The sequence below is a fragment of the Drosophila simulans genome, chromosome 3R (genome assembly GCF_016746395.2).
Source record: "Drosophila simulans strain w501 chromosome 3R, Prin_Dsim_3.1, whole genome shotgun sequence".
Taxonomy (NCBI): domain Eukaryota; kingdom Metazoa; phylum Arthropoda; class Insecta; order Diptera; family Drosophilidae; genus Drosophila; species Drosophila simulans.
The window spans coordinates 17,932,613-17,960,301 of NC_052523.2; the positions used below are offsets into that span (position 1 = coordinate 17,932,613).

At 43.6% G+C, this 27,689-nt stretch overlaps 1 protein-coding gene across 2 annotated transcripts; it reads right to left on the reverse strand.

Moving 5' to 3' along the window:
* Nucleotides 1-13: 13 nt before the first annotated feature.
* Nucleotides 14-27,689, reverse strand: LOC6728991. 2 transcript variants are annotated; one of them, XM_039295710.2, is made up of 5 exons: nt 27,423-27,689; nt 4,553-4,858; nt 3,911-4,353; nt 2,927-3,850; nt 14-2,122 (listed from the first exon to the last, which is right to left on the reverse strand). In XM_039295710.2, the coding sequence occupies exons 2-5, from the start codon at nt 4,654-4,656 to the stop codon at nt 1,326-1,328; spliced, it is 2,268 nt and encodes a 755-aa protein (XP_039151644.1). In that variant the 5' UTR covers nt 4,657-4,858; nt 27,423-27,689; the 3' UTR covers nt 14-1,325. The 2 variants fall into 2 exon arrangements, with proteins under 2 accessions (XP_039151644.1, XP_039151643.1); XM_039295709.2 differs by having other exon boundaries at nt 14-3,850.

Sequence of the window (27,689 nt, forward strand, 5' to 3'; positions counted from 1 at the left end):
ATAAAAAATGCAATTATTCATTCATTTATTTATTTAGTAATAATTTTAGTTATTGTTACACTTATCACTTACGTGCTAAAAGGAAACGTTCAACAAAGGCAAAAACTTGTTTAGCACATTACTCACTGGAAAACGAATCGAATCGGTTAACGAATCGGCTAACGAAACGGTTAACAAATAACAAAGTACTTCAACCGAGGACAGAGATTATCAGAATGAGAGTGAACTCAGTTAGGCAACTTGGCAAAGGCGCTAAGGAGACGTCTATATATCCGTATAAGTATAGTTGCTGGCTTGCGCAAAAATTGACATCTATGTAGCTATATGTATGTATCTTCGTATGCTCTACACTCATGAATATTCAAACAAAACTCTTGAACTTGTCTGGCATATATCGTGTGTGCTGGGTTTTGTGTTTTTAAAATCGTATATCTGCTGCAGGATTGACATCGAACTGTTTAACCCCACGACGGCAACCATTCGTCGAAAAAGTTTGAACACAGTTTATATTTTTGCAATATTCTAAGTTCTATAACCTACCAAAATAACTGTAAAAGAAAGTTTCTATGAACGTTCGAAAACGAAATTATGTCTGTTTTTGTTTAGTTTTCGACAAAGAGTCACCGTCAAAAGGGCTTCGACTGGCATATCCCTCAAAGGGTCAACATGCTTTTCTTTGGTTTTCTTATGGCCTACCCCATTCATATGTCTGATTTTTATTGATACATTTTGCGGAACAACAAAAGAAGTATTATTCTATATTGGGATATGCTTTAGAGTTTTGGTTTGTATGCTTTTCTAGTCTTGGTAAATGTGTATATCTTATGCTTAATTTATTTTATTAGCTATCATATCATATACTTTGCATGGTTATCATAGATCGGTTATTAACATTAAAATATTTATTGTCTAAAACATTTCGCCCCGCTTAGTGCCACTCTAGACCTATGTGTATCCCAAATCGGATAGCTTGTTTTCCCCCCCAACGATTCTAACTATAGCACACACCTTTGGCTACTTACAGATAACTCTTCCCTGTCCACCGATTAAATTTTGAATTTAATAAGTGTTTGATTCTAATACTTTGCTGATGGTCAAAGTCCCGCAGATATTCCATTAAGCGGAGCACTTTTGTAGGTTAAGTATAGAAAACTTATGGGCCTAAGGAGGTTTAAAGGGTTTGGGAATGGAAAAGTTTGCAAGGCGCCAGACTCTCGGGGCTCAGAAGTGTCTGGTCCTTTGCGCAAGTGCAGTGCCAAATGGAAATCTGTCAGGGATTCAGCTCAACCACCAGCAACTGAACCACTTCAGATTCCCAAACCAACTTAGGTCATGTGCAAATCCCCCTTGAGGATCCGCGTAAAGGTCTTCTTGAACTGCTGATTGGCCAGAGCGTAGCAAAAAGGATTCATCGGGCTGTTGGCGTAGCAGAGGAAGTACGAGAACATGTAGAGGTGCTCATTGATGCAGGGCGGATGCCGGCAGAATCCCTCGACCAGGGCCAACACATGATAGGGCGTCCAGCAGGCCACAAAGCAGCCCAAAATGAACGAGATCGTGCGAAACGCTTTGCGAGCACGATTCTCTGACTTGGACTTCTGTCGACCACCCACTCCAAGGATCAGGGGTATAGCCTTCTTGCTCTTGAAGTGCTTTCCTATCGAATGGATGAATGCCCTTTTGCTGGAGTTTCGGCTGGCCGCCAAACCCTTCTCCTCCCTGTTGGCATCGTCATCCTCCGCGTTCTTTTTGGTGGCACCGCCACCATCTTGTTCCCCGCCTCCGCCTACACCGCCCGTACTGCTGGTGGTGCCCGAGGTGGAGGGCATCTTGTTGGTATTACTGTCCGAGGTTTCTCGCTCCTCAATCCGTTCCAGTGGCACCGGCGGTGGTGCTCCCGCCGCCGACTGGGGCGTTCCCGTTTGTGGCGTTGAAGTCTTGACCTTTGGTGAGAGTGGCATTGGTGGCATCGGGGAATAGAGTATGGCATCCTTGCTGCTGGTCTCCATAGGACTGGAGGCCCGGCGATGGGGACAGTCCGCAGTTAGCTTTCCGGGCACATCCAACAGGCAGATGGCCTCGATGCAGCTCTCCCGCCTCACCTTGGCAAAGTCCTCGATTCCTGTGTACGAGACGAGAAGACGTTTTTCAATGGCCACCGCCTCCTCGATACTCTGACTCTGGCTTTGACTCTGACTCTGGTTGTGATTCGGATTCAGGTTGAGGCTCAGGCTTTGGCTGGGACTTTGGTTTTGGCTGGGAGTTTGACTGAGGCTCTGGTTCAGGTTCGATTTTGGTGGATTTCGGCGTGCGGGCGGTGGTGGAGGCAGGACTGGAGGTTTTCCCTGGACGCTGTCATTCGGGGAGGTCGTGGAGTTGGCCGTCACACTGGCCAGCATGGCGGAGCTCTCGTCCATGTAACGCAGCTCCGAGTTCGTCATTAGGTCATAGGTCAGGGCCAGCTCGCTGTTACCCGAACTATTACCAAAGGGGCGATCCGAATAGTCATCGGAGAGCGGGGTGGGGCACTGAAAGGCGTCGGGAGGTGGCAATATGGTCTGCACCAGACCCTGATGCACTTGATCACTAGGCACCTCGATGGGTGCCAAGTCCACGGGGGACAGGGGATCGCTGGTGTTGAGTAGTGTTGGAGGAGCGGACAGGTCGACCAAACGATCATGCTCGGCTATCTGGGACAGGGTGGAGCAGGATGTGCGCTTGGGCCTGTCCAGCGGTGGGTTCGGCTGGTTTTGGTGGTGCTGGTGGTGCGGTTGCTGCTGGTTCTGGTGGTGGTGCAGGGAGCGCACCTCTTCCTTGCTCTGCGCCCGCTGCAACGGACTCTGGTTGTGGTGGTGCTGTTGGTGATGGTGGTACTGGTGCATGGCCTCGATGGACTTGGAGTTGGTGGTGCTCTTCTGCAAGTTACCTTTCCCACGAGTGGCCAGTAGGGCGGCCTGTGCCCCAAAGACCAGACCAATCGATGACCGCTTCCTCATGTTGTTCAATTTCTGCTGGGTGATCAACTGCTGGGCCTGGTTGACGGAGGATTCCTCATCGGAATCGAAGGCAGGACTGCTGGATCTCTCGCTCTTCTCCGCATCCACGGCTGCCTCACGTTTTTTCGCCTCCTCCTGGATTTTGGCTGCCGACGCTCTCCTCTGTTCCGGTGTCATCTTCTCCACTTCCTCCGTGGCTACGGCCAGTGGATTTGCCTGACCCGAACCACTTAATCTCTTGATCACTGTGGTGCAGGCACTATCCAAATCGGTCTGATCTCCCGCCAGTTCCACTTTGGTCTTCAGGATTTTCTCCTCAATCACACCAATGCCAGCTGCATGCCCTGCCATTCCGGACATCGCTCCAGCACTCAGGGCCACCATGGATTGCATTTTGCGTTGCTTCGCCTCACTGCGCTTTTGCATATCATAAGCTGTTTTGTAGATTCCGGCATATAAGACAAAAAGCACAATCAGAGTGGTCCAATAGTAGCCAATGATCAGGGCCGTATTAAAGATCGGATCCTTAAGAAACTGAACGGCGCACTGGCCAGGAAGTAGATCCCGCTTGCCGGTGAAGTGCTCCCATCCAAAAATCGAGATGAAGAAGAGCAGAGCGGGAATGATCCAAGTGATTGTGACCATATATATCACTCTGGTTCTTGTCCTCCAACTCCGGTACTTGGCGGCAATCTTCACGGAGCAGTAGCGATCTATCGTGATCAATAGCACCGTGTATTGGGACACCAGACAGACCGTATAGTCCACGGAAAGCCACAGATCGCAGAGCATCGGACCCAGGTCCCAGTAGCCCTTGAGCACGTATATCGTGTAGAAGGGCATCGAAACGGTTCCTGAAATAAGCGGTGTTATTATGAATACAAATTACAAACTTAAAGTTAGATAATTCCTACCTATCAGCATATCCGTGGCTGCTAGTGAGGCAATAAAGTAGTTGCTGGGCTGCCGAATATTCCTGTCGACGATGAAGGCCAGTAGCACCAGGATATTACCGCCCACCGTCAGAATGATACAGATCGCCAGGCATATGGCTATCAGGATCGTCTGCCACAGGGCAAATGGTGGCAGAACAGGACCAAGAATCTCCGAGTCGGAACTGGATCCCGACATGGTGGAACCGCCATCAGAGGATTGATTTCTAACAGCCAACAGAAGGTTCGTATTGTTCACATCGAAGTTCCTGTACCATTGCAGCTGTTCATTAACCGGCCAGGAATTGAAGTCACTGCTCTCGCCGTAGATCTTGGCCGCCTCCAAGAGGCGTTTGCACTCCGTGTGGGTCAGGACTCGCTTGAAAATGAAGCTGCACAGCTTATCCCGCTCCCTTCTAAGGCTCCTGGAAGTGCAAAAGTTAGTAAATGCTTAATTAGGGTTGACATAAAACTATCTCTATCCTTTCAAACTCCTTTAAAACAAATTATTATATTTTACTAGCAATTCTAACAATGTATCTTTTTAAGATCTCGATTTTCTAAAAGCTTTGCCACTGAAATTACTATTCTAAAAGGCGCCTTTATTCTATTAAGACAACTCACCAGTCGGTGATCCACTTGTTCTTGATGGTATAGATGGAGTCGCTGGAGTTGCCATTCAGGCCAGTCAGCTCCTCCTCGCCCGCCGACTTGTTAAGCGACCGCATGCTTAACCGCTCCGCCCTCTTCCCGCTCTGGCCACGTCCCGCTCCCTGCTCCCCGCACTCCGCCTCTGCGCTCCACAACCTCTGCGGTTTTTATGGTAATTTCAAGTTGTTCCTCCTTAATGTGCTGTCGACGGCGTTTGTCCCGGAGTGCTTACATTGCCTCCACGGAATGCCAGGACTTGTCTCCGGTCAGGTGCAGCATCTGCAAGAGGCAACAAAAGCAGCCACAGTCTTGGTTAGCACTTGCAAAAATATAGAGGTTATTAAAGTATGCTAAGCTACTTTCAATGATAACTAAACTTATTAAGAACTTTTTTTTTTAATATGATAAAAAGACTCCTAAATGTTAGAATTCCGACAAATGTCGTTTTCCGATTTTCCATCCAATAATTAATTGTTTTTTAACCGTATCATTGGTAATAATAATCAGAATATGGAATGTCATATCTCGCTGAGCTCGTAATTAAATTTCAAATCGATGTGTGTTTGATTTGGAAGAATTTATTTTTTTGCGATTTTTCGCAAAATTTGACGATGTTACCCCTTTCCGAAAATTCGAAAATTTACAAAAAAATTATTTTTCCTTTACCCACAAAAAAGTGATAGGATTCGTTAGCATTGCTAATTAGCTATTCAAAACAGTTATTGCTTTAGTTGCGCGATCATTTTTAGCCAAGTAATAGTTAAATATCTACTTGAAAAATACATTGCCTTCATTAGCTTGTAAAACCCATAGTTTAATGGAAATTATAATTATGTTCAAAATTAGTAATGATAATAAAGTATTTACAAAATAAAGAAACTTTCTTTCCGTGTAGTCTTCGTGGACGTCTTCGCTTCCGCCAAGTTTAAACTAATTTTGCAACCGTTAACTGGCAACCGGCGACTGGCGATGCAATTTGCTTGTGGCAGTTGCTTCCTGCCCGATGCTCCTGCCGGTGCCCGATGTCCTTCCTTTGTCCTGTTCCACTCTGTTATGTTGCCTCATTATGTTACGGCATGATTTGCTTATGGCTCTGCCACTTGAGCTTCGAGCGGCCTTCGCTCGCCGTCGCCTTTTCTATATTTCCATCTCTTGGCTTTTTGTACTCCCTATTCAGTGATTTTCTTGACCTTTTTCTACCTCGACTGCGGGTATTTTAATTTGACTGACATTTGGTAAGCTGAAACTTGATACATTATTGATGAGCGAAATCATTTTGGAGATAGTCTTTTGGGTAGGAATGCGGAACCCATTGTAATATTATTAATAACAGGCATACACATAACTTATCTTGGCCTAGATATTGAATTTATTTATTTTTAAATTAGCACACAATTTCCCAGAGTATGCAATCGTCTTGCACCCGATGCTCAAAGTTAACTTGATGTTATTTAAACTAAATGCTCACATTCACTGGCAGGGCAAAGTTTCTTTCACTGAGGTCACTCGGAGGCCAGGGGCTTCTCAACTTCTTGGCTGTTGCATTTGGCCCAAGGAATCCGCCAAAGTTGTCCTCGTTGTTTGTTATTTTTCGAGTGCGAGACTGCTTACAGGAACACGGTGGTAGCATAAAGCGGCAGGGCGAAATTGAGTTTTCAACTTTTCAAATATAATTTCAAACAAATCGATAGGACAAACTTGTGGAGCGGCCTCTTTGGCAGGCAAATTCCACAAGGGACAATTGAGTTATCCGCTGTTGCATCCTTGCAAGTGTTGCATCCTTGCAGCTCGGCACGTCCGCCGGCACTTTGATTGAGTGGAAATTGAATTAGTTGGCACAATTTGTTTTCACTTAATTCCCAAAACATTGCCACAGCTAAGATATCCGCCTAACCAAATTAGCTGGAAGACAGGCTGCTTCCTTAATCCGTCAACACATGCGACAATCCCGGTCGACAGCTGTCACCCCGCTTTTTGCCATCGAAAACCGGTAAAGGACCTTGGCCAAACCCAAATCAAGGAGCAGTCCCAATTTCTATGCTAATTGAGGGCTATTTTGAAGAAGAGTGTGCGGGTTAAGCGCTTTGATTGCGTGAAATTCTCACGAGAAGTGCTTAAATCTTGAAATGGGTTGGGTTCCCCCACAAAGGTTACGAAAAGGTATTACAATTAGCAGGTTGATAATGGTGGGGATTTAAGTGGATTAAAATATTACTAGTAGTTATTATTAGCTGTCGTGAGTGGTTTATTGCGTCTTATAGTGATTGTCACTAGAAATTGTCGTATAGCTCGTATTAACCTGATTTTCCTTGTTTTTATCCAGAGCCCTTTTTCCTTGACTATATTGGCATTCCATTACCAAGAAGTGCTTTATTGACGTTTATTCGATAAGTGTTCTGTTATGTCCCCTAGTCCCTGTTGGCAAACAAAGCTCCAAGTGCACTTCCCGACCTCCGTGGTTTTTCCTAACTATGTCGTAATAACCTTTTACTAACTCCCAGCAGCACAGAAGCATTCTCGCCACACAACACGTGAAGTAATAATCCCGCTTAAGGACCTTAAGCCTTTGTCTAGTTGACCACTGAGTTGAACGGCGCTTTTCCTGCTCCGGCTGCTGCTCCTGCTCCTTTTCCTGGAAGCCCCGGGGCTCCAAGTTGACCGCACAACAAACACAGAAGGCAGCAGAAGCTGTAAGATCAAAGCGTTGATCTGGAGGGGGTGTCGCGGTCACAGTTTCCGGCTTCCATGGAAACTTAAAGCTAAATGCACTTGGAAGAAAAACGATGTGCATTCCTTACGAGCTACGATACGAACTGTAAATCCAATTTGTTATTTTAAGTTATTATATTATTATTATGATAAAATAAAATGAAAATACAAACATGTATATTTTTTGCTGAAATTACGGATCTATATACAATATTTTGCCAGTGCATTGGAGCGAGGCAGTCGTGGGGATTCTGTTGCATTCTGGCCTTTCATATCTCGCATCTCCCTGCAACGGACGCACCTTGGGCTTAAAACAGAATCGAGGTTACCGCACGAATGACACACGGTCTGGAAACGGGGTGGTAGTTCGTGGAAAGTAGTGGGTTTTCAGCGGGGCTTTCAGCGGTGACTATGGCCAAGCCGTTGGCTTTGTTTGCACAACTCAAAGTTGTTGGCATTCTTGGCGTGCGCTCAGAAAATGAAATATGTAAGCAATGTGTTTGCCTGAATGCCTGACAGGACCCAAAAGGATGCGGGGGGAGGCGGAGTGAAATCAGGGAAAAGCAACCGGTAAGGCAGCACCTTAAATCAGCAATTATGTCGCGCAACTTTGGCCAGGCGGCAGGTGCAAAAGGGAGAGCAATAAAAAAGGGATTGAGATCTGAGTCGCAGGATACTCCTTGTTAGATAAGATTTTGCTCACTCTTGTTGCCATAATAACCCGCTTTTGCCTTTTGCCGTTCTGTGCTTGATATTTTTATATATTTTTTTTTGCCTTTTAATAAACTTATTAAATGTGTAAGCCAGCCGTTGTCCCTGCCATTGCCGTTCCTCATCCCTTTTCGGCTCTTATTTGGCAAATAACGAAAAGTAATTTAATCAAGGCAACAAAAGGGCTACGAAATTCATCAGGAAAGATAATGGAAGTCCCAAATTTGATTGGCACTTGAACCGGCTTTTGGTTTCGCATCCCCCTCCCCCCCTCGGATTTTACCAGGCATGTGGGCCTCCAATCGGGACTCATTGTGGGCTTGTGTTAATTGCCTGCACAAAGCCCCTGCAATGTCGGTTAGCGGCTTCCAATCATGCGCTAATATCCGCATCACCAAGAGCTTTGAAGGCTGCATCCATAATCCCGGCCAGCCAAAGGTATGATGATGCTGGTTTGGCATTCTGGAGCGTCAAAAACTGTCAACGGCCGTGCCGTTCTTTTGTGCCCCCAAAAACCCTGGCCGCAGATTATGATTTTGACAGCATTCTCTTGCCGGAATGGAAAAAAGTGGGTGGTAATGGGAAACGTGGGAGTGGGGATAACGCTCTTTGTGCCGCATAATCAACTTGTGCAAGTGCGCCCGGCAAGTTTTAATTACAAAACGTTCTGGGTCTTTACTCAACTTACTTCCACTGCCACTTTCATTTCAAGCACTTTTCCCGCTGCTGTTTAATTCATCTAGCTTCTAAATTAACATTCTTCACTTTTTTTTATATCCTTCTGCCCGCCTTTTGTTGACTCCCTGGGAACTACTTGGCACGCGCATTTTAATCAAAGTAAAATTTTAAATAAATATTAGAGACGCACAACGTGATGAATAATTTCGCGCTGCCGCCCTGTCAATTGTCTGCCTCGCATGGGCAATTTCAATTTCAGCTACGTTAGCCGGAGAATTGCGGTGTGCACGGTGAGAAAAACTTGTCAATATGCCAACATATTTTTGTTTTTATTTCAATCTAAATTACTTGCTCTTATTCATCGAATCTTAAGTATATCATTAGGAATTTTACCATTCAAAATCCAACTGACTATGAAAGTTGTAATCCGTAAATAGTTACTAAAGATTGACATAACTGGAAATCGATTGAAACTGAAATGTGCGGTACTTTTTGTTTATATTTTTCCACCTGTGCTGTTAAAAAATTCACAGGGTGATGGTTGAGCGAGTGGGTTGGTGTTTGTGTGTCGAGTCGGTGGCTGCATCCGACTTGTCCTTGACACGTTTGCTGCATGCCAAATGAAGGTTGGCTCGCTTCCTTGCCGCAAGTGGCAAAAAAGAACGCTTTCGAAGACAGCCAAAGACCGCAAATCGTTTTTGGAGACTGTTGCGCGTTTACTTTGCTCGCTCGCACACACACTTGCACAGAGGGACACTCTTACACGTCCTCATCCACATGCCACACTCACACACAGACACACCATCGCATACACGTAAAGGCATGCACATGCAAATTTAACGAGCGCCAATGGCTAAAATTGCGCCCCAGGCCACTTAGCGTTGTCTTTTGTGGCATGGAACATACACACACATGCGCTGGCATATATTCATACATGTCGACATCCTCGTTTACTGCTATGCAATCTGTTGTTGCTTTTATATCCGGCAGCCAGATAGCGAAGGCATAAAAAAAACCCCCCGGGCACCATAACAAAATGGTAAGCGACACTTGCTACAAGCACGCTGAAGTGCTGAAATGATGCTGCAGGCAGCCAGGAGATGTCGCAGCGTAAAATCTGCGGCTTAGAACGGTTGGATTTTCAAGATGCAGGCCGTTGATCGATTAAGCAGGGTAAACAAATCGGATTGTTCGCTTATGTGCTTGAAGTGAGAAGCGCAGAGAAGAGCTCACAGCAGAGGTGACGACGTTTGCATTCGCTCTTAAGACTCTTGTAATGATTTACACTAATATTTCTTCACTTATAAAATCCAATTACCTTGATAAGCAATAGATAAGCTCTTAAGGAATGAAACTAACACTGAGGTTTCCATACGAGCCTGAAATCCCTACACAATACCCCTCTCAATTTGCGCTTCCTTCCGACTAAACGTCCTCATGCTTCTGTCATTGCAATATGTTTTTATGATTATGACAATGATAATACCGTAATTGCTGTTGCCGCCTTCTGGCTTAATGCAGCAACTGCAAAATGCGTTTGGGCGACACTTGCAGCAAATTGCCCCACGCACACACAAGAACTATGAGCACAAGCGATTCAAGCTGAAAATTGCTTGGCACAGTTTGTCGCATTTTTCGTCCTTGTGCCTGCTGCCGCTGCTGTTTTTACTCCTGCCAGTCCGTCCTGCCTGCTATTGCCGCCTGCCCGCCTTGTCATTTAGAGCTCATTTCAGGCGAAAAACGAAACGGAATGTAAACAAAAGGCAGTGGCAACTGTGGCAGCAGGGCGGCAAAAGGACGCAGCCACTTCCGTGTCGCAGCAACCATAAAATGACAGAGCAACTGCCTCCTTCTACACTCTGGAAAATTTAGAAATTCGATATTTGTTATACGCTGGACCTAATAAGAAAATTCCCCATTACAATACTTCATATTACAAAGATAGCGATTTCAGGAACTGATTTGATATTCTGTTAAGATTTTGAATATTTTTTTCAGTGCATACCCTCTTACGTGCTTCCTCCCATCGCCCTTTTTCATTCCCCTAATGAGCTTGATGCGTTTTTGATGATGCTGTTGGATCCTGCTGCTGCTGCTGCTGGTGGCTGCCTGTCGCACTAATTGAATGTTTTACCTCTTGGCCAACGCTGAGTATGCGCAATGTGCAGCCTAGCCAGTTGAAATTTGACTTTTATGAGTCGTTTTCGGAATACACAATTACGGTGTCGAATTTATTAATGCCATTTATCATGCTGCCCAGAATGTAGAGCGTAGAGGTAACCTCTTTGTCCCGAACACAGTCTTTCATGGCATGTCGGCGGCTTTAATTATGCTGAGGCTGCCGATGTCCTGCTGGGACAGCATCCTGGCCGAGACGTGCTCATATTTTATGCCTTTATAAGCAGTATTTGTGTCGGTGCCCCAGCCACTTGGACCTGAAGGGTGTATTGTGCGGAAGGACAATTAAAAGCTAGAGCGTTCAAATGAAGTTGGGCAACCTTTTTCATCTCATATAAGGAAAGGGTGTAGGTTCCAGCAAGCATCCTTTTAATCACGGCGACACATAATTTGTCTATCTTATGTTGCAATCATCATCAACAGAGTAAGCTTGAATATACAAACTTAGAGTAGGTATTCTTTATCAACTTGTTTATTGTAAAATCTCATAAATGGAAACTAACACTCTATTTAATTTTCTTTGTCACCGGTAACAAATGTTTGTACGTAAATGAACATAGAAATATCCCCAACAAAATGACTACAATTTCACTCACATTTAATTACACACTTTAAGTGTGGGCTTAATATAGCCCTTAGCTGTGGGTCTATATTTCTTTTGTGGCTTTTACGAATTAACACTGGGTCTTTGTTAATCGATAAGCACTCAATTAACAGGTCTTAAAGGCTTACTCGGAAAACCAAATTTTGCGTGTAGCTGGCAGTCCGCTTCTACGCCCCCTCGAATTTTCCGACCAGCCACCACGCCCCCTGTTTTCCCAGCCACAAAAGCACACTCTTCAGTGGCAATCAGCTGGGGCGTAAATTGATTCAGTGAGCTTAATTGTGCTGACATCTTCATGTGGCAGCGATCGATCAATCGATGTGAATGTGTTTGCATGGCACGCAACTGCAGCTTTAGTTGGCCTAAGCTACACCCCCACCATTTTCCATCCAGTAAGCCTAATTTATGCCGTTGCATGGGCCGGGAATTGAATATGACAACTTTATAGAGTTTAGTTTATTATAATCGCATAAAATATTGTGACGTGCCGGGGCGCTGGAAACGAGCATGGGGATTTTCCCGAGCCTTCAACACCCCGACCCTCCTGACTGGCTGCTCCATTGTTGTGCGGCTCATGCATCTTTCATGGGGTCATGTTAATGTGCTGGTCCAGACCCAGCTCCAGGGCTGCCTGGCTATGATTTTACCTCCCAACGTGGCCTGTGCGCCAAAGTTTATGCAACAGATTTATGAATGCCCAGCTACGTGGCTGAATTAGGCAGCTGAGGGCTTTCCCAGACCATGGAACACTGGTTCCTTGGCTGGCGGGAATTCGCGAGATAATAAGATACACTCAAGAATGTTATAAAGTTGGGAAGCCAAGGGATTAAAATTGCATAGAAAATTTTGTTGTATTCTTCGCTAGCTAGTTACCCTGTATATTGTATATATTATTATTTAAAAAAAACTATTGTATTGATAAGTAAGCCAGTGAGCTTTAAAAGTATGTAGAATTGTATTCTTACTTGTAAAAACAATTATATATATTAACATATTTATGTCTGAATTTTTGGAGTGTAAAAGAATAATCGTTTCTTGGCTCATGAATATAAAAATCTCCAGCACTTGCAAACTCGGTTTCTGGATGACGGAAAGTTTCCTTCTAATTGTCAACTTCATTAGCCAACTAACTGTTGTCTGTCCACCTCCATTGCCAGAGTCCTGGTGTCCTGGATTCCTTGGGTCATCTTGGGTTGGAAAGTTGTGCCTTTGTTAATTAAGTGCAGCCCAATCTGCTGCCTCTGTGGCAGACATAACTCATTCATTCGGCTGAATCTTAATTGTTTGCAGCAGCTGCTGCCTCCTCCTAAGTGGCACAGTCATGACAAATGTGTTGCCACCGCCTCCTGTGCAGTTTTCCACGTTTTTCCAATCCCGGCAGATCCTAGAAAACTTCGCCGTTGTGTTAATAATTCCTCCATTGTTTGCTTTGACACGGCCCATATTTGTTTATTGGCTGATAATTGGCAATGCAATTGGTTTAATTACAATTGTAATGCTTTCAACTGAATTATTTACAATTAACAGCTGTCGAGTGGCTGTAATTGCCCTCGGATTAATGCAAATCTGCTAAAAGATTTCCCATGGCAAATAGCAAATGCTAAATCCGCTTTTAAATATTTAATGCGCAATTTATAGCTGGAGGATATTTGGACCGCTTCCTTGCGCTTTCGCAATTTTCCTGGGTAAGTTGTTTTTCATGTTTCTGCTGTTCGCTACATTGCTGCAATTTTTATTCGGTTTTTCAACTCCACGGATTGTTTTTTGTTTGACTTTTCAGTTTCAGCCAGGCCAAGCTATCTGCGATTTTCATGGGATATGTTTCCAGCTCCTAGCGGAAAACATATGGTTGCCTTTCGCCATGGGATACACCTTTTTTCTGAGGAATGTGCATCGATAGTGGATTTTTCTGGCATTGATATGATTAAGGAATTTATATTGCTTTAATTGAATTTGCAATGTATTTCAAAAATTTCTCTATAAGTATTTTTTCTATGAAAACTAGCTTTTATTTGTTTATGGTAAAAGCGTTAAAATATGCAATCATGTCCGCGCATTCTTATGATTTTGCATCTCAATGCATACTGTTTTTGTGGCACACAAATGCATAACTTAAGCAAAGAAAGGAAGCAAAAAATATTCGGAAACACTGAGAATGGTTTTTAATTAAAAAAAACTTTTAGCCACCAACAGCTGTCAAAACAGGCCAAAAAATTGGCTCAATACGAACAATGAATGCCCTCGCAAACAATTGCCCATTAAATTGCCCAGCGAATTTCTTAAAGAGCATTGGCCATAAATTGTTTTTCCAGCATCCAAGCACTTGTTTGTGCTTTGCCAAAACGCTGTCAACGCATTACGTAATTATGGATGTATCAAATTATGAAAAATGTGCTCGGTATTCGCCAAGTTACGTGTTGTGGCAACATTTTATGGCTGTCGCGGTGCTGGCGTCCTTCGCCGCAGCGAATTATGTGACAAAAACGCTTCAGTAAACAGCAGACGTACAAATAGATGGGGAAAATGCCACAGAGAGACAACAGAAACGCGGACCCCGCCGTGACAACCAACAGAAACTTGGATGAGACGGGGGCGGAATAGATACACTGAGGAAAAAGGATTACATTTTCAAGGAAACTAGTTAACTTACTATTAACTATGGTCATCATTGAATTTTAAGGCATGCTAAATCATTTATTTTCATCTTAGTACAGAATTATTATATTTTTGGTTACCCACTTCTTTGCCCAGTGTACTTGGTAAACTGGGTAACTGTAACTCGAGAATCTTTCCCAGAGCTGACACGTGAGTCCCTTTCCCTTGACTTTAGTCCCAGTGCATCGTTAAAGATTTATTTAGAATTTCCAGCGGGCACAGTAAACCGTAGCGTGTAATTGTCCATATATGTAGTGGCTGCTTCTCTCTTTCCATCTCCGTATCACCGTCTCTTTCCCTTTGCACGGTCAGCATAGCATACTTTTATGGTAATAATTTCAGTTGTGGCATTAAATCAGCGGAAACGGAAATGTAAAAACGTGTTGCCAGGAAGTCATATTTCAGCTTAGACAAACGAGATACACGAATGGCCAAGCAGAGTGAAAGGGAGGGGGCGATAGAGAGATAGGGAGGGGTGATGAAGCGTGAGATAGAGCCACATGCAACACTGTTGTCAGTTGTTGTTTGTGCTGCGTTGCTGTGGAAGAGACTACATCGCATTAATTCGGTTTTACAACATGGCCACACATAAAAATGAGAAATGGCCGACACACATGACGCCTAAGAGCTACCAGGAGCGAGCGAGAGGGCCCAATGAATGGGTGAAAGAGAGGCGAACAACAATTGCCATCAACAATATAGTCGAAATTAGCGCAAAATGAATTATAAATGCTGCCCTAATAAAAAGCACAAAGCGCGCCCAACAAACATTAGCTCCATAACGAGTGAAGAAGACAGCGGCTAAGTGGCGAAAGCTCCAACGGAGCGAAAGAGAGGTCCGAGGAAGTAGCAGAGTGAAGAAGCAGCCGCAACTCTCCACAGATGTAAACAGTAAAAATGTTGAATGTTCTTCCGCCGCTTTATGTGCAGCATCAAAAACAGATGCTGAACAAGCCGAGTGCAAAGCAGAAAAGAAAAGCGGATGGGATCTGGAACAAGGGGTAGCGGAAGTGCTGGAAAGCCTTGTCCACTGAAATTGCATTAAATAAAGAAGCAAAAGTTAACAGTACCCAGTGATTCATCGGGAGATTGGATGTGACTTCGTCAAGGATACATTACAAATGTGGATGTAACAATAATGCTATTTGATTTTTTTCAAAATATTTGATTCTTTTTAAAGTACTATATTCATGCTAAAAGTGATTTGTGATACGGGGTATTCTTAGACCTACCCTTTTCAATTTTTCTCGTCGTATAACATTTTTCCTTCAGAGTTTGCTAGCTGTGTACACAATAGTGTAAATTACACAGCGTTATATAATTCAGTACCTGCTATGAACAGTGATGGTTTTAGTTTATAGCACACCCAGCAACTTTTATTAACCTATCCCTATCTGAACTTCTGTTACAAATACCCCAATAAACATTTTCAATTTAAGCTGTATCTAGACAAGGGCTTTTCGCAGTTTAGTCGCTGCTTTATGAGCAGCTCAATGGCTAATCCCGAACAAAGTCGTCAGCTGGCGGCGCAAAACTTAAATCCCGATGAAATCTTAAAGGCAGATGCCGGTTCCCCCATGGATTCTTCTTTAGAAGAGGCTGGTGGTATCGGGTGTTTGGATACTGCTGTTGCTACTGGCAATTATCACATCGTGTCGCAGTGGCGGCCATAATAACACCCAGTCCGAAGATGAAGTCAAATGCTGCAAATACAACCAATCAGACGAACAGCAGCGGGATGCGCCCCTCAACGCCCATTTTAATGTGCACACGACTTGTCCTGGGGGGGAAACGCATATATATATAAAGGAATATATATCGGGGTACCGGGGGGTATGGAAGTGATATTGGGTCTGGTCTGGTCTGGTAACTCCATGAATTTTCTTGCGTTTTCAGTGGGGAAACAGCAGTAAATTGACATAAAAACCAAATTGTCCATAAAAATGTATTTCCCTTTAGCCCAGCCAAGGATCTCCCCCAGCAGTTGGTATTTCCTCGATTTTCCCGCTTTTCCTTCGGCTTCTCCCTGCACCCCGATGCTTATCGAGAAAGTTCAATGGCAGCTTCAGGGGCAACTTGCTCAGTTGGCCGGCGGAATTAGTTTCCTGCGGGGAATCCCTGGGAACGATTCCGTCAACAATTTAATCAGTTCATCGCCTCCTGGCCGCAGCAAATCCCGCTCACCAAAAGGATTTCTGTCTTGTGTTTATTTCAACACCCTTTGGGGCTTCAAGTTTATTTATTTTTTCCTTTCTTTCCTTCGGTTTTTCCTCTGCGGGCTTACATGCTGCCGCCTATTGACACAAAATGAGTTGGCTTTAGTTTTTGGTTTTATTAGCCGCATTCTGCCGGCAGGAAATTAAAAGCCATCTGGCAATGTTTTCATTTCCTCTCACCACAGTCACTTCATCATCGGGCCCGGAATCGATATTATGCTAATGCCTGTCTAATTATTGCCCATTATCGAAATGAACAGAACACATTTCCCAATCACCATCAAAATTTCTATATAATCGTAGATTGCCGACTGGCTTATTTGATGAGCTGCAAACAAAACGAATGATGTTCTACTTTTGGGTATGGCTTTATTATTTGCAAATTGGCTTGGCTAAGATATCAGCAGGATATCGAGTTTTGTATCATTAACAAATTTGATTAATTGGAATGGATTGGCTAGAATAGTACAAAAATTTCGGGATTCATAATTTTCATTCATTTAAGTAAGTTGATGAATGGTTGTTGGTTATTAAAACCTGCCTTTTTGTCATTTGCCCTATGGTTCTCAAAATGAGAAACCCTGAATAGATGGAAAATGATTGATATTTTTCGTAGACCCCTAATTATTAGCTGCACTGGGATGGGAAGAGCGGTAGCAAAACCAAATGGCAAATCATTTCACTCGGGTCCCAGAAGATTTTTCTTCCTTTTTTTTTGTTTTTTTTTTTTCTTTTGACATTTTCCACACTGACGTGTAGGGACTTTGAATGGATTTTTAATAACATTGTCAGGGTGACACAGAAATGGCGTCAACATGTGCGCAGCTACCGACCCTGGCTGTGATTATCACTCGACCTCCACTGCCCCGCAGCTGGCGTAACCCCCACTTATCCTGCCTCTGACCATCAGGGGTCAGGCTAACACATACGCTCCCAAAAGTGTTGGACGTTTTTTGTTTGTTCGGGTTGTGTTTTTGTTGCAGGTTCCAGTTGCCAGTTGCCAATAGCACCGGCGATGTTGGCTTAACGCCTGCTGTTGCTGCTCTTTTCGGCCGGCCAACATGCTCATATTGGCTATGTTTTGTTGGCCAGGCCACTCCAACGCCTCATCATTGGGTCGATCCTTTTTTTTTTTTTTTGGGTTGATGAGCCGTACAACACAAGCCAACTAATTTCAGCCTGACATTTGCCAGCTATGATAATGATGGCGATGATGATTACAATGATGATGGTAATGGTGATGGCTTATGCCGAATGCCGCACATAAGTTTCGATGGCGGTTAATTTACATGGCCAGTTGCAGGATTTATTGCCTCTCGAACTAGGCCAGCTGTGCGAAGGCAGATATTTATTACGGCCTTTGCCAGTGCGCATGAAATGAGTTAATATCGCTTGACTTCTGGCTGGCCATTTTGGCTCTTGAGGCACCGGACAAAGGATACCACTGAATGAATTCACAGCCAGGCAGTCGAATGAAGTGCCACAACCTGACTGCAGATACACAAAAAAAAGATACATGACGGCATACAGCTGCTGTCGAAATAATAGTACTTCTTATATAAACAGTAGACCGTAGATCGTCTGAAAAAGGCTTGAATTTCCAATAGATTTTAGAACTTCAAAATTGGGCAAATATGTATGTTCTACCGTTTTAAAGTTAACTTTTTCCAGATATCTATGAATTTTACAGCTCGAATAACCCATATTACTTTTTCCCCATCTGTGTGCACGGCAGTGTGTGAAATGAAAGCAGTCGAAAGAGATGTTACATGAGACAAACAAAAGCTGCCGAAAACAAATAATCCGTTCTGTGTGCTCCGTGCTCGGTTTTGCTGTTTTGCCGTTTGGATGTTTGAATGCTTGTGTGTATGCTTGTGTTTTCCTTGCGAGCCACACGGCTCTTATCCTGGCTAAAATCCTTTGTCTGTTTGCCCGACTGTTTGCCTGCGATGCTGATGAGCCTGCAACATGTCGAGTCGAGTTGTTGCCAAAGTAATAATAACAAAAGGGCTAAGACCGAGACAACGAGATGCGAGATGCGGGCTTAAAAACTCATTGACACGTTCTGCTTTAGCCAAGGCAACACTCTCGGTGTTAGCCGTAGTTTTGCATCCAGCCTGAAGGCTTTAAGCCATTTACTTAGCCACACTCGGACAGATGTCAATGGGAATCTGGCTGGGCAAATGGATGCTCGACTGTTCGGCTGCTCGACTGGCTGAATGAAATCATGCACGACTGAGCTGACTTAATGCCTTTGGCAGCCAGGCGGCAGGCACTTGGATTCATTTCCATTTAAATGTTACATCAAGCTGGGCTTCCTCTGCGGGGCAACAGTGCGTATGACCGCATCCGAATGTGCATTTAATTGCATTTCAATTTCTCGATTTACAGCTGTTTGAGCGTAGCCTGCCAAATGCAGAGCCTGCACATCGAGTGCCCAAATGGAGAATTGAATTAATAAATTATTGGTAAGCTGTTGACGTTGTGGTTGAAGGACACTGTCGGTTGCTCTACCACTTAATTAGTAGAATGAAAGACCGAAAGCCAGGCCGCAGCTTTGGCCACAGTTTTACACTCAGTTCATTTGCCTTTGACTTTTCCTTTTTTTTTTTTCTCACACTCGCACTTTTTCCTCAATTTTCCTATTAGTTTTTTTTCTTTTCGCTGCAAAGGAAAATGAATCACACATAAAACTTAATTAAAATTATCAATCGGAAACAACATCAGCCGGCTAGAAAGAGGAGTGGCGTTGATTGGCATAAAGGGCTTTAATAAGCATAAATTATGGAGAGTATATAATCAATTCCAGGCGCTATTGTTTGTCTGGCCAACATGAAAATTGTTTGCAGCACGCAAGCAAGGGAATAGAATAACAAAATATAGAAAAAACGCAGTGTCGAATACCCTGATGTATTCCATATCTGATATGTTTTTTTAAGTCTCCTCGTGAAAGTTTAACCATGTTGAAACTGTGGGAGTTTATGTGATTCAAGTTTAAAGCTAGCAACAATTTGAGTATTTATTTGGCCATTTCACTAGTATTTGGTAATAGAATCGAAGCGAGATCTGATTCATCCGAGGAAAAAACCAAACTATAACTTCGTTCTGAATACAAAAATGTATCTCATGCGTTTTAAGAAGACTTTCTTTGTCCTGTAACCCAAGCAAATATAATGAATCATCTAATTTTGCTTGATGTGACCCAAACTTAAGCTACCTAATGGCACCTTCTTTGTCCCGAAATCTAAATATACCCTTCGAAAGGGCAGTTAATATTTGGCTGAGGTCATTGCGAGCAGGTGCAGCCCGTGAGATAGTGAGAGGCAGATAACAAAAGCCCTTAACCGGGCTTCCACAGTTTCGAGTGGCTGGCTGGCCAGTTGCAGTTGAAAACACCTGAGCAAATGCTGTGTAATTACACAGGCCGTCACTCACTGACTGCTTGAGTGGGGCCTGCAATTAGCTGGCCATATAACTCATCCGCCACGTGGCACCGCTCTGGAAATAAAATGCAATTTGCGAAGTGAAATTGCCTGTACTTGTTAAATTAATCTCGCCCTCATCTTAACTCAGCCAGCCGCAGGCAATTTCAAGCTCGACTTGACAACTCATCAGGCGGCGCCACCAGCATCGCTCAGTTGTCAGCCGCAATCGCTGGCATTCTAATTAAGTCGCGGCTAATCATTAATTAAACACATCGAATGCGGCCTAAGGTTGCTTTTTTATAGGTGCGTGAATACACAATGCGACCCATTTAAGTTTGGTAATCGCAACAGCTTTCTAATGCCGCAAAAGCCAAAAACAAATGTTGCTTTTAATTATGGGCTTTCTTAGGATTTGACGGAAGTGCACTGAGAGAAAGAGTTCTGCATTTGCCATTTTAGAGTCTGTTTTTACAGGAATGTTCGGTATTTCAGTTTCCAATCTTCTTCTTAAAAACTCTGTTCTGTGAGATTTAGATACATTTTTTGTACAATTTTGTGCTCAGTGTGTTGGGCTTACATTTAGCACCTCAAGGCACGCCACTGGGCACACCCAAGGATATCCGTGGTTGGAGCTGGGCTGTGGGCTGGAAAAGCGGAGCGCGGTTGGGGCAGTGCAGGTCCAACTGCTGGGTGTGCTCAAGGTTATGGCCAAATGGCTAGCCAACTGCTGACCAAGCCGAGTAGAGCCGAACCGCGTTGAGCTAGATGACATGCTCTGATCGACAGGATGTCTGCCGGTGTGTCGTGGTGGTGCGATGGGTTATGGTTATGGGAAATGTGGGTGGGAGGTAGGGTTCGAGGGCTGCGGTCGGGAGCTTATTTATAAAACGACCTTGGCGCAAATCAAATGCAAAACTTTTATGCGGCCAGCGACACGCGTCCGCATTCGCCTGCCTGCTCATTAAAGGTCAAAGCCGATTTGCTTTTGTTGTTGTCCTGTCTCCCCAAGGTGTGTTCGTTCCTGGGTCCTTTGTAAGGGGAATTGCGAGGAAGCCAACACAAACAAAAATATATTCAAAACAAACACACAAATATCTACGCAGGCAAAAAAGTAGCACCAAAATCGGGCATTTATTGCCAAAAAATAAGAGCTAAAAGAATTTTTACAATTGTAGTACAGCCAATATACTATAATTAATTACCATCGTTTTCAATATAATTAATATTCATTTTCGGCATTGCTCTGCTATTTTTCCCTGTGTAAATATTTATATAATTTTTCGGTGTTTTTTGAGGCCTCTTTAGAATTATTTGCCTTCGCGCGTTGCTCAATAAACATAATTAGCATTTTGCCACTTTACGTGGCACAGTCACTAATGAATGACTAGGCCAAAAGGGAAACGGCCGACAAGAAAATAACAAGGCAAAGTGAGAGGAAAACAAGGCAGTTGGGGAAGCAGCCCAGATTGGACCTATTTCATATGCAAAAAGTGGCAAAGAAGTTGATTAAAAATTCGGGTAGAGCTCAACTATTTGACAGGCATGGCGCCATCTGTGGGGCAAATAAATAACAGAGTAAACTGAGCAAAGGCCACAAACAACCACACACACACACTTACAGTCCACTATATACACATGTAAAAGGTATGGCATAGACACATCAACACTTGCAGAGATGTATACAAGTGTCACTCGTGTGTAGCGCACTCAACGTCAGCACTTGGCAATTGCCATGTTTCCACACACGCACACCCACAGCAGGCGGCCAAAAGGGCTACACACACGCTCACACACACGCACACTTGCTCACTCATTTAGTGTCACACATGGCGTATACGTGCTGGCTGTGTGTGGCCGTGCCGCAGAGTGTAATTAAATATTTTACAGGCAATCTACATTCTTGAGATAAACTCGGCTTCAAATATATATATACGTGTATTTGTGTGTGTGTGTGTGTGTCAGCCATCCAAGGCGGGAGCAACAACAGGAGCAGCAGCCACAATGGGAAAATGTTTTTAAAAACGGGAAACACGCAAAATGCTAAACAAGGCGTAGGTCCTGGAGAGATCAAAACGATTTGGAAATGCTCTTAGCATTTTATCTGAGGTGAAAGGTGACTCTTTATATACCTTACAATACAAAAAATTAAAAATTTTAAAAATTACTCATACGTCACGTGTTCAAGAGATCTCAACAAGTAAAATAAAGTAGCAACGAATTTTCTAAATGTCTGTTAAGGCATGTTTGTTGTTATTTTTCTACGTTTCAAGTCCTAAGTATCCGTGAATATTTGTAGAATTTTTAAAACGTAATCATCTCTTTGTATCCGCAAAAGCGATCAATTCTTTTCGCAACAAATGCAAATTGATTTGAATCGTTTTATGCAAATTTCATCCAATTGACTACCAAAGTCGACGAACTCCGTTGAATGCCGGGCCCAAAAGGACAACATCATAAGATACCAGATTAATGTTTGCAGCTCCCAAATACACACGCACACACACACGGATATTTGCGCTTAGGCTGCAATATTTTAGAGGGCTCGTCCTGGACGTATATAGATATACATACGTACATGACTCGTCGAAACATTTTTCGGGGCATAAGTCGTTGGTTTCGTTGTTGTGGAATTTAGATTAGTGTCATTTAACTTTTTAGATTTACAAATGTTGCATGAAAAGATAATCGGCTTGCGCTTGTCCGCCGGCCAGCCACAGGATGCGGCACGGGCTAAGGGATATGGGATCCAGGACCTTGGACATAGTCATGGGCAGTTTTGTGGTTGCTGCCCCCTTTGCAACCTCAGTACCAGCAACAGCCTCGTCTTCATCCATGTCGGCATCCTGCGCCTTGGATCCTCCGCCTGCGCCTGAGTTGCGGCATCGTAGCAGGTTTTGAGGCGTGCTTTGGGTTTCTGCGGCTGGGAGCTGGGGATATGAGGACCTGGAGCTGGGGCCAGACCTCAAATTGGATTTCGTTGTTGTCTCCCAGTTGGGTTTCCTCCGCATTTGTAGATATATATATATGTGCGTGCATATATACATATACATTTATGGATGTTTGGACGCGTGTTGGTAATTGCTCTTTGAGGTTGTAATTTGTGAATTGAAACTGTCAGCAGTAAAATGTGGTGCGTGTGTCGGTGGATTTAATAAGCAAATTAAAAGGCTGCATTGCCCAGACTCGTAACTCTTGGACTCCAGCACTTTATTGGATTTTCATTAACAATTAGCTGGGAATTTAATATGTCCGTCTAATCATTTTGTTCAAAAATTTAATTATGCCTGCATTTGCATTGGAATTCCTTCAATGTTCTTAATTAATAAGTTATGCTTTTTCCCCCACTCACTGCTAAGCAACAGCGAATATGAAGGGGCAAAAATAAGGGAAAACTGTTTTTTAATTGCCTGCGAAAGGGGTTTTCAAGAGGTGGGGGCATATACTCATAGTAGGCCGCAGCTGTTGCTCCGGCTTAAGAGGATTGTGGAGAAAAGGACGAGCACGAGCACGGGCCCAGAGTCCACATGAACTGACCACTTGAGTTGGCCTAATTGGCTGGCCAAGTGTTGGTTATTTTGGAGCTCGAACTCCAAGCTTTCTGAATGCGGTTTCCACTTACTGGGCAACAAGTTCTAGAGTTCATTTTATTTAGTAGTTTCTTTATGCCTAGGGAATGGGTATCAGAGTATGTAGAGGGTAAAACAAATTAAATTAAATATAAAATAATGTATTCAAGGAAATTAAAATTGCTTAGGTAATTCATTTCATGTTTTTCTGCCGTCTTTAAGCATTTGAGATTCATGCTTCTTAAGAAGCGTGCTTTGTGATTAGCTTCGCCTTCAAGCAGACTCCATTAGTGTGAAGGGGGCGTGGCACAACAGCCTTATCTGCAACACCAAACCAACTAAAATCCGAAAGCAACACTATGCGTGCTCGAAAAACCCATCCATCCATCCATCCATCAGTCTGAGCTGAAATGTGGGCGTTTCAAAAGGGTTACGCCCAGTTTTAGTCAAGGACCAACGCCAAAACATTCATGTGAATCAAGACAGCTCCACCGGAAACGGAAACGCAGGAGCGTGTTTGAGCTGAAGCCCATAATTTTGCATTAGCTGCTACCGAAAAAGCAAAGGGACAAGGAATGGTAACAGAAACATCAACTGAAACAGCCGACGGAGCTACAAACATTGACAGATAACAGAATGGAGCTCAGTCACATGTGAGTGCACGTGATAAGAATTCACAGGTGAAAACACGCGCATAGAGGTATTAAATATGTTCAACAACGTTCGCAACTCACTCATCCAATAAGACTTGGAAATTGAGAGAAATGGTAAATTAGGGAATTAGTTGCAACATTTTTGGTAATGTCGAATACCATCATCAAATATTCATTTGCAATTGTAAGGATACACTTAATAATATATTCATGGAAATGGTTAGTAGTCATGGGGTGTTTTACACTTTAACAGAATGACACAATTACAGTCGCCTAAGGATACATTTATTTGTATATTTAAACACAGTCTGAAATAAATACAACAAATAAGGTGCTTCCGCGTGTCTTCTAAAAATATGAAAACATCTTCAAGATTGTATTCAAGTGAGCTAAAAATGACTGACCTTGGCAAGTAAGCCATCTTTCACCGTCGTCCTGCGTCCTAAGTATAATTAGTTTTGCACTAACCGGGGCGTAAAACGAAACTCAGACACATAACAGAACGGAACGCCCCCAGATCGAATCGAACTGAACCGGAGCGAAGTGAAGCCTTTGCCAGCCCAAGAGAAAATCATTAAAAATATTTGCCTGCACGCGCTGAGCCGCCTCGTCATCCAATCAACCATCGACATGGCAGCACCACCACCACCACCGCCGAGAGCACCAGGACCAAAATCGGCACCACGACCGCTAGCCATCCAGCTCCTGGGCATCGGGAAAGCAAAAGCGGGCCAAAGGAACCCAATTTGGGGCATAAAAATTGTTGCTTACTTGGCAAAGATGTTTATCACACCGTCGGGTGGCTGGATACAAAAATGTGGGTAAGTCCAGTAAGGACTTTAGCCCAAACTCTGCACATTGGGCTAATGGGTTAAATGGCAGTTTCGGAAATAAAACAGGATACTCTGCACTTTAAATATTGTGTAATAGAGTAGAGTATTGGTAGTTCCTTTATAATAGTAATGTAGTCATCATAAATTATCATTACGTTTTTCTTGTTAACATCTCACAAAGAGTTCTGCATTGCTTACACATTTTTGAGTATGTCCTGACGCACTGTGCTGTGGCAAGTGCGGTTGGCAATGTAAATATTTTGCCATTTGGGCTTTCTCTTGGATTAGTTTCATTTATTTCATCATTTGCGCGTCTCACCAAACGCATGCAGCGCCTTATCCTGCCGCTTCTCGTCCTGCGTTCGGTGTCCTGTCTGGGCAGGAGTATTTCCCAAGCTCAGTGGTCGGTCGGCGGTCCGGTGGGGGGATGGGAATTTAATCAGGCCGCTGGGGACTGTAAAGCGCCGCCGCCCGCTGCTTGCACAGAAATGTAGGCGCTGCCCAGAAACAGCTCACAAAAAATAACGAAAAAAATTAACAGGAACGGAAAACACAGAGAACAGGAATTTCCTTCAGCGGAATACTGAGGAAGAAGAAAAAAACCAAGAGCTTGTAAACATTTTCAAAAACTATAACAAATATATTTACTTGTGAAACTAAGTAAATACGAAGTGCCCTTTGTCGCAAGTGATACACGAGCTATATGAAGTGATATCTATTCTAGCCACACTTATTATATTTTCTTTGCCAATATCTATGAAATTTTTTGCTGTGTGCAAATGTTGCTCCTGAAATGATGACGATGGCGATGACGAGGTCCGCCCGCCAAAAGGAAAATGTTAGGGGGACTTGGCCTCGTCGCTATTTGATTTTTCCTTTTGCACTCTCCCTTTTTTTCTGCGCTTTTATTATTCGTTACAAGTGTGTGAAGTTGTAATTTAAGTGTGTGTGTGGGGGTGGGGCCACTGACACGCCCACCGCCCATTAAAGGCCGCCTTCAAATGCCGCCGGAGGGTACATTGATTTTCCTCTCTCTCCATTTGGCCGCTCGACATGCCTTTAAAGCAAATTCCAGCTATGCACAGCAATCAGTTTCAGTTGCGTCTTGATTTTCGCTTTTGATTTCATCGGGATTAGTTGGCAAAAAGGGGGTGTTCGTTATATGGCCAAAGCCGCCTCCGCCTCCGCCACCTACTCCTCCTCCTCCTCCGTTGAATGCCATCCCATATCCCGGCTGACATTGACGAGTGTCAGGCACATGTCCGCCACACAGCCGGTCCGTCCTGATTTGGCTTAAGCGTGGACGCAGCTGGACATCGAGTGGCCAAATCGGAAGTGGAAGTCCGGGGGGAGCGGAGATCATTGGCTGCTGCAGGATGGTTCACAGGTGGGAGAGGGTCCTCCGGCTTCCTGGCCACTCCGATAGTTGGTGAAAAGTTTTCAGTTCAGCTTTGGACCAACATTTTCCGCACCACATATTGCATACATTTATTGGTTTTTTTCGTCAGCTGCATGTGTGTCTTAGGTTTGGTTTCCTTCAAGTGATTTAATAATTTATGAAACCATTTTGCCAAAAGTATTTTGTTGTAGAGGTTGGAAAAATAAAACTAGAGCCATTCTTGTCCACTTACTTAAAACGAACTATAAATATTTGATATTTTTAATACGGAATTGAAAAAAAAGAAACTCTGGCTTAGAAAATTTGTTAAGTCTACCAGAAAGAAAGAAAGAAAGTCCGTTCGGAGTTTTAAAATATTAAAAAATTCAGAACATCAGTATTACCTTAAATTCTTTGCCTCAATATGAAGTTTTAGAAGGATACATAAGAACGTAAGAAAATCGAACATTTTGCGGATGAACGTATTACCACAAAAGAAAATGCTGCCACCTCATAACGTTGCAATCAAATTTAGAAATTTTCAAATAATTTCTTGATTGCATAATGGAGACTTAGAAACTTTTCTCCATTCTGTTCTTTTTCCACGCAGGCATAGTGATTGCCGTTTGAATAATTGAACCGGAAGCCTTTTCCTTCCTTGAAAAAGGTGAAGGAACTCCCGCAAATAGGCCAGTAATTCCTGGAATTGCACCGCATATATGGGGAATTAAATAATGATTGGCTAGTCAGGTAACCAAAATTCATTGGAAGTTTCTTTCTCAAATGTCCTTGATCTGTTAGGGGATTTAGTTTCCGCCAGGTAAGGATGATTTTCCAGCTCGCTTACAGGCCCTAATCCCCGGGACCTTAAGCTCGATTGGAAGGGGTTCATCGCTGTTCATTGTGGTTCTCTGCCAGTCAGTCAGCTGGTCGGTGGTTGGCAATTATTTTTAGCCCATTGTGTGTATTTGCCTCCACGCGGACCAACTGTCTGGGTAGGCAGGTGAGTGTTTATTTTCGCCAATCAATATTCCACATACTCCCAATCGATACACGGCACTTCACATGGCTGCAGGGCGCACGAGGCGTATGATTGATCTAATTGATAGCCAAGATTGATGGCGCAATCTCGGCAGGTGTGCGCCGGAGTGTCTGCTGTCACCTGAGTTTTTCTGAGTGCGTGTGTGTGTGGTGTGCTTGCTCAATGGACAATAAATCTCAATTGCAATCGACTTACATGCACTGAGTTTCCCCAACTTTCAGCTAGCTGCAACAGCAACAGTTGACCCTGAGCACCTGCATTAAGCTTGAACTTTAACTTGGTAATTTCCCGAAAATACTTTCTGCAATTAGTTTGATTTTTATTTATTGTTTTTTTGTGGTACTGCACTCGAAAGCGCGTTTTGTCACCGATTTGCTAGCGGCCAGCGAGCGATTGAGAACGCGACTTGGCAGCCCAAAGGACGAGCATGGACTGTGACACTGCGGCGGCTGACGGTGTCTA